This window comes from Setaria italica, chromosome IX (genome assembly GCF_000263155.2).
Source record: "Setaria italica strain Yugu1 chromosome IX, Setaria_italica_v2.0, whole genome shotgun sequence".
Lineage (NCBI taxonomy): Eukaryota > Viridiplantae > Streptophyta > Magnoliopsida > Poales > Poaceae > Setaria > Setaria italica.
The window spans coordinates 24,820,831-24,827,935 of record NC_028458.1 but is presented as its reverse complement, the minus strand read 5'-3'; the positions used below and the strand labels follow the sequence as shown (position 1 = coordinate 24,827,935).

At 39.8% G+C, this 7,105-nt stretch overlaps 1 protein-coding gene across 1 annotated transcript; it reads left to right on the top strand.

Annotated features, from left to right (window-relative positions):
• Nucleotides 1-2,494: 2,494 nt before the first annotated feature.
• Nucleotides 2,495-6,184, top strand: LOC101757026. Its single transcript, XM_004983221.4, has 4 exons — nucleotides 2,495-2,769; nucleotides 2,877-3,269; nucleotides 4,359-4,481; nucleotides 5,700-6,184. Exons 2-4 carry the CDS (start codon nucleotides 3,014-3,016, stop codon nucleotides 5,852-5,854), a joined length of 534 nt encoding a protein of 177 aa, XP_004983278.1. The 5' UTR covers nucleotides 2,495-2,769; nucleotides 2,877-3,013; the 3' UTR covers nucleotides 5,855-6,184.
• The last annotated feature ends 921 nt before the right edge of the window (nucleotides 6,185-7,105 follow it).

Here is a 7,105-nt window from a genome sequence, read left to right as displayed (position 1 = left end):
CAAGTGGAAATGGAGAGGATTGTTTTCAGGTTTGCTCTCTCGGTAGTGCAGCGGGCATGTGATGTCAAGGATTGGCATGTAACTCTTTAGTTTGTTTTTCTTTTGAAGAACAGGGAATTTTCAAACGTACTTGTTTTTTTTCACTTGCAAGTGCTACCACCATTCCTCAGTCCTAGACATAATTGTCCCTGCATGTTTTCGCTGCCTTTGGCCGCTGAGGGTAAGGGGGAGAGAATAACAGAGCTGTTCAAAAAACGAGTCATTACAAAAAAACATGGAGGGAAGAGAGAGAGGGAGAGGGGGGGAGGGGGGAGGCTTAGGAGTGAAAATAAGTGACTGCTTGCAGTTGAGCTTTGTACGGAGTTGTTCATTCCACTGAAGATTTACATATGGATTTGGTCGATTATATATGTCAATGTTATTTTATGTGTTTTTTGCCATCTGTCACAGGAATGCCAAGACAACCTCAATGACGATCCAAGGCAGTTTCATGGAAACTGAATGCAACTGAAAAGTGACGAATGCCTGCTTTAATAACAGACTGTATCAAGACCGTGTGAGTGGTGAGGAAATGGAAAGAGTGCTCCTGTTTTGCAGGGAACATATAAACCCCATTCTGTTTTTTTTTGTGTCTGCATAATAGTTCTGATGACTGTCCAGGTTGATATAATCATATAAGTTTGCTGTAGTTCATTCATGAAGTTACCTAATTTTGAGGTATGGTGCTTTGTTTTCTGAACATGTTTAGGTTGCTGCAATGAGATATACTTCCTGAATCTTTGTCAAAATGCTTTATTTGTTTGCCTCTACATCCATATCTATACTAGGTTAACCCAGACCTATTTTTCACTATAAAGTATGCTGAAACTGAAAGTACATTGCTTTAGACATACTACTACTACTATAGAAAAAAAAAGAATAATATGCTACATTGTGAGAAGTATATTCTACAACTATAGAAAAAAGAAGTATATGCTTCTTTGTGTGATGAATACTACTGTGATGTTGATCTGCAGTTTTTATATTAATCAATGTTTGAAAAAAAACCTACAGATTAAGCAATGTTTTCGGGGTAGCTAGCAGTATAGTGAATAATCATAAATGATAAACTTGTGATTTGCATATTACGCCTTTCTTTTAACATATTCCCTGAAAACACCAAATAAAGGATGAATGATTACGGCATCATATATGGTCAAATGCTCTCACAAAAGACAGATCTTTGCCTTTACTTTTCCATCTTTCGGATTTAATATGCTTTCTGTCATGTCTCAGGCCCCTGATGATCTCCATAGTTTGCTGCTATTGTGGTAGCTAATTGGTGGTACCCTATTGATCTGGTGCAGCTTTGCGTGTGGAATCTGTTTCTCCCTTAGACATTGACACTTACATTCAGATTTCTAGAGATACTCCTGATGCTTCTCCCCGTCGCCATTCTATTTCTAGCCCAATTCCAAGCTATGATGATCCAAGCATGCCAGATATGTTATCATGCCATATATAGTTTTGTTGATAATCAGTTCCTCTGCAGATTATCGGAATGCATTCATTTGTTGTCATGATATCAATATCAAGGACTGTGGACCCCTCAAAGGAAAGAGTTGAGTGTATGGTTAAACAGGAAAAAAATATGATGCAGCTGACTCATAAATATGCAGCAAAAGGGGAAGGGAATATCGAGGATGTGGCTCTTGCCAATTGTTCTTACTAAATGCATGCTGTAAAAGGATAAATTTGATTTGCACCATGAGAGCATTCAGATTTCCTTTATTTTTTTGCTGTGGTGATTTGTGGTCCAGAGTATAATTGTGGTACTGTTAAACTTTGGTACTGCTCATGACATTCCTGTGATAGGATGTGGCTCTTGCTCCTTATATTTAGCTTGCCCTAGGAATAGCCCAGTACGCTATCTTTGTTCAAGTTTCTCATGTGTGGGACTATTACAGCACAAGAGATGACCAGTCACTGCTCAGTGCTCACGTCGACATGTTTCTTACTAATGTGAATGGATATCTTTCTTCACATAGATTATGTGCCATTTATATTAAGTTAGTCTGCTAAAGCAATTTGTTAACATGGATTTACCAAGGATGACAGATATGCTGAGATCCCTGGGTCAAGGCTGAAAAGATTAAAAGAGATTGTCAAAAGAGCTAGGGTCAACGTTTTAAAGAAGTTTGTTGTCAAAAGAGCTTACGTGAGAAGGAAGATGAAGCGGGCCCAGTGGATGAACTTATCTGGTCTGGATAATGCGGCCGAAAATTCAGGTGTCATGGCCCTTGAAATGCTTGCGTGAGCAGGATGCATCATTTAAATATTATCATATCAACATATAATCCGAGTTATTATCCTTATAATGCTTGCTTGCTCCTGTGTTGAAGTTACAGCTGCATTTACCCAGAAATACAATAAAAAGTAGTTTGGTAAATTCCCATCATACATGTACCATCCATCACAAAACCTAAACACTCGCACTGCATGCATTTGGTTCTTTATATTATAGATACGCCTATAGATACGGTCAAGCCGGGCCGAGCGCCCAACCCCCGAGTTCAAGGGGCAGCGGGGTCATGAGCGATGTGCTGATTTCCGACACTGCCGTCCGAGTAGTTTTATGGAGTCAAGCCCATAAGATTGAGGGTCGGTCGGCTGTTGAGTGATGTGCCAACTTCTGGTGCCATTGACCAAGTGATTTATGGCATCAAGCTCTGAGCTTAAGGACTGCAGGAGATACCATGATAGTGGTACAGTTCAACAATTTTGGAATGAGTATGCATTAAAGATATGTTATTTATACACCGAATGATTTATGTTATTATTTTTTAATAGAGTTTATACTGATTATCGAAAGCCCCACCGCGCGGGCTTGTTACTAGTTAATGGGAAATGAAATCAATTTGGTGGAGATGCTTCAGCCAGGATTCGCAATACAGAGATACCCCTCCACGTGTTTGGATCCGAGTCCGACTGCTGTCTGCTCGCCACGGTGAGACAGGTCGTGGGATTGGGGTGAATGGGGGGCCCTTCCTCTCCCCGTCGGGAGAACAACGGCGAGGGGAGCAGCGGCGGCGGCGGGAGCTCGAAGGAGCGCCCGAGGTCCTTCGATGAAAAGACCCGATTGGCGTGCTGGCGGAAGGCGGCGGTGGTGGCGGGGCGGCACCCGGAACGCTGGCGGCAGGACGCCGTCGGCAACATCGTCTGCCGCCGCTTCTGGAGCTGCCACGGGTGCCTCTGCTACGAGTACGACCACATCGTCCCCTTCTCGAGAGGTCTCGCGCTCTTGTTCTCAGCTTGTGTTTCGGGGTACTGTGCAAATCTGCGTCCTGAAGCGTACAGATCTTTCAAGAAATTAAACTGCTTGAATTATATGCCCATTTTATGTCGGTAGAGTTTGATTTGTGTAGTGAGCACAAACATGGCTTTGGATTAGGTTAAATGGTCAAGTGATGCATAATGGCTAGATGCACGAATGGTTTGGCTACTTGTATACTTTGCACATATTTTGGATCAGGATTAAATTTTGACGACACAAACGACTATCAGTAAAGCGTGTCTATCAGAATGCTGGTGATGTATTTACTTAAGACTGCATCTTTGCTCCATCGATATCTTATCAGCTCAACTGTTGTTGAAAAATTATTGATTTATGCTAGTAGATAGTCTTTGATAGCTTGATCTTTGGAAGCAGTTACTTATACCTCTGCAATCTTGATTTAAGGAAGGTGCAGTCAGAATAATTTATAAGTCCATCTCCTATGATTGTCTTTTGTCACGAATTTGAGCTGATCGTGCTAATGCTTTTGCTGTTACTACCTTTTTCATCATAATATTTGTTTGTCCAATAGGAAATATTTTGCTGCATCTAGACAAAATTTTCCGCAATGTTAATTGCAACGGGAACTTTTTGGTACTTTTCATTTTTCAATTTGGTACAGCTCGTTGGTACTTTACCACCTTTCACACATAAGGGTAAAATTGTAAAGGTGAAATCTTGAAAGCTGCGTGTCCAATTTCTTGTTTTTGTGCCATTGTTATTGGTAATGAGTTTCATTGCTAACTTGTTTGCCTAAAAGGTCAAGTTGATGTGGAAATATTCACATAAGAGAAGTAAAGAAGGATTCCTTCTTGTTTAGTAATGGCTATATTGCTATCACTATATAGAGATAAGTCCACAAGAAATCATCTATAAGTAAACCTATCTCAATACATGGATTTTGTTTATAGGAAAATATCTCTTCTGTATAATAACAAGCTAATGCCACTCCAGCATGTCTCACATAAATAGTGTGAAGCACCTTGCTGTGCAGCATCCTATGCACAAGAGCAACTAACATTGTGGTTTGATAATTTGATTTTAGGAGGAGAGTCCACTGTCGAGAACTGCCAGATCCTTCAGACTAGGGTAAACCGATCCAAATCTGATAAAGCATGGGTAGATGAAGCAGAGATGCGGGGTTTCTCCTGTGACATCAAGTTCACTGGTGAGTACATCAACTTCTTGCTTCTTTTCTTTTAACAATAGTCTTTGTCTCCTTATATGGATACCAGTTTACTATGGAGCGCTAGTACATATGAAAACTAGCAGTAGCATATCTTTTCTTAGAAAATAAAGTGCATTGCTATGCGTCCGTGGCTGTGAAATACATGCCATATAGTTTTAACTGGGAAAACAAAAGCTTATTAAGGGAGTAGGGATTGCAAGCATTTAAATCATTATTCATTGAAATGCATATTATCTTTTCACTTCCTGGGATTTTTGTTCTTCTTTTCCTGGAGCTACAAACAAGTTCATTATTAACAAATTAAAACCTGCATCTCATTGCAGTTAGTTCATTTGCAGTGTTTAAATTTTGGAATCAGTTCATCCACATGGGATTTTAATGTATTTTATGCACATAAAAACATGTACAGCTTGGTCGCATCACCTGAGAGTTACATTATGTGGCCAAATTCAACAATTTTTTGATGTGTTATTCTCTCTTCATATACATACATTGTTCTTAGAAGTGACTTAAAGAGTAGACTGTTAAGTACAGGAGTCACGTTTCACGCACCTGAAGAGTAGACCATACTATATCACAGGATTAGGTAATGATTTGTTTGTTATCTTATCTCCTAGTGTTTAAGTTAGATGAGTTTGAGAGAATGTTTCTAGGATCATAAAAGAAGGCATGTATTTATGCTGGATGTCATAACTTTGCTTTCCTTCTTTTGTTGTATTTCAGTGCTAGTTCTCATGAATTGGTTTATCTGCAACAAATTAGGATAATTGGGTCTTTGTTATGTTTCCATGCGACCAAAAAGCGTGCTGATGAATCTCACAGATAGGCTAAATGTTAGTACAACCTTAGTGTGAATTTGTACATTGAAAGTGAGGTAGAGTTGCCACTCCAAATAGTTTCTATTTGAGGAATCCCTTTTTTTTGCAAGCTTGTTCGCCAGCATCTGTTCCATTTGCTGGAAGTAATTTAGAGCATTCCAGATAGTTTCTATTTGAACTTTTCTCAACCTCTTATTTCTTTTGTGACCTTTACCTCCTACCTCAATTGCACGCTCAAACAAAAGCTTCCATTTAAGCATAGCTGGCCCCATTCACTCTAATGAAACTGTATGAAGATTTTTTTTCTTATAATAATAATAATAATAATAATCATAAAAGTACCTCTTAACGAGAGATGCATCACTCCCTCTCTGAACAGACAAGGAACTCGATATCATTGAGATGGCTGCCTACGGGGATGTTATTCGTCCAGGTAAGCAATGCCGTTGCAGGACGGTAGCTGAGATGCTAGGGCAAGTGAAGTCAAAGAATCGCGTGGCTGCTTGCGAGCTACCAGACAAAAGCACATCTTAACATGTTCTAGGGCTTTTTACACGAATCAGTCCCAATTTCTTCTGCTCCTCTCAGGGAGGACAACCTGTTGAGTGTTGTCTCTCAGCTGATTCCATTCAACAATTGTGCTCTCATTCTTTGTCCACCAGCATGCCATTTTGCAAAAAGAATCTAGTTCCTTCTGAGCTCTCGCAAGCAAATGCGTGATCGAACATTCTGTTTCGCTTTGGTTGATCTATGCTTTTTCTTAGAATTTGATTCTTGATCTGTAACATATGGGTCGACAAGGCCATCAAGTACACTTGATTTCAGCAACTGTTCTTGCATATTACGAGTGGTTTTGCATGGTCTTGTCTCTCAGCCTGGTTAGCGTGACGTGTTACAGCCAGCAATTGTTCCTGAGCAAGTATTGAGTGACTGGGCAGTCGACATGTGAAAAAAAAAAAGAAATTGAAGGTGGGAAGTTGAAGCGTTGCACTGCTGAACCATTTAAGTGGTGACCGTAACTCAGAGTCTCAGATGCTTGTGTGCTTAAGTTGAATGTTCAGATATTTCCTACTTCCTCCGTTCTTAAATTATTTAATTATAAGTCATTTTAGCTTTTCTAGATTCATAGGTGTTTGTATGCATCTGGACAGATGCATACAAACACAGATGTATACAACTATCTATATAAATCTAGAAAAGCCAAAATGATCTATAATTTGAAACGGAGGGAGTAATTCATAGATGTGCGCTGTGTCACCGCACTTTTTTGCAACCCTGTCTTACATGCGTCGCGTTAATTTCACGTGAAGGAATTTTGTTTAGTTCTAGAGATAATCTGGGAATATCCGTGGTCTTAATCCCGAGCGGACAAAGTTGCACTTGCACCACAAAACACGATGTGGAAGCTTCGTGGTCCTCATCCGTTGCATTGAAGATAAAGGTCTTTCCTCTGCAATTTACCTGCGAATGCGAGGACCGGCTCCATGATTTCAGGCCAGCTTCGGTGCACGGTTTCATTGTACTCTTATTAAGAGCGTGATGTCAGCTCAATAAAATGAAACTCAATAAAATGAAACTGTCACTATCAATGCATAAATTCATTCCATAGTTCCATAGATAACCTGCATCATTTAATTATTGCATGGTGTTATGATCAAATGTGTCATACCATGAAGTCATAACATGCTCCTGAAATTAACCTGTCAAGTTAACAGTTTTGTTGATGTGGTATGGAATTTAATACCTATGAAACCTCATGACACTCCTATTGGTACGATTTCCCTT

Coding starts and splice junctions, on each gene's coding strand:
- LOC101757026 (XM_004983221.4), top strand. CDS start 3,014: ATGGGGGGCCCTTCCTCTCCCCGTCGGGAGAACAACGGCGAGGGGAGC. Junction 3,270..4,358: donor CATCGTCCCCTTCTCGAGAG/GTCTCGCGCTCT, acceptor ATTTGATTTTAG/GAGGAGAGTCCACTGTCGAG. Junction 4,482..5,699: donor CTGTGACATCAAGTTCACTG/GTGAGTACATCA, acceptor CTCTCTGAACAG/ACAAGGAACTCGATATCATT.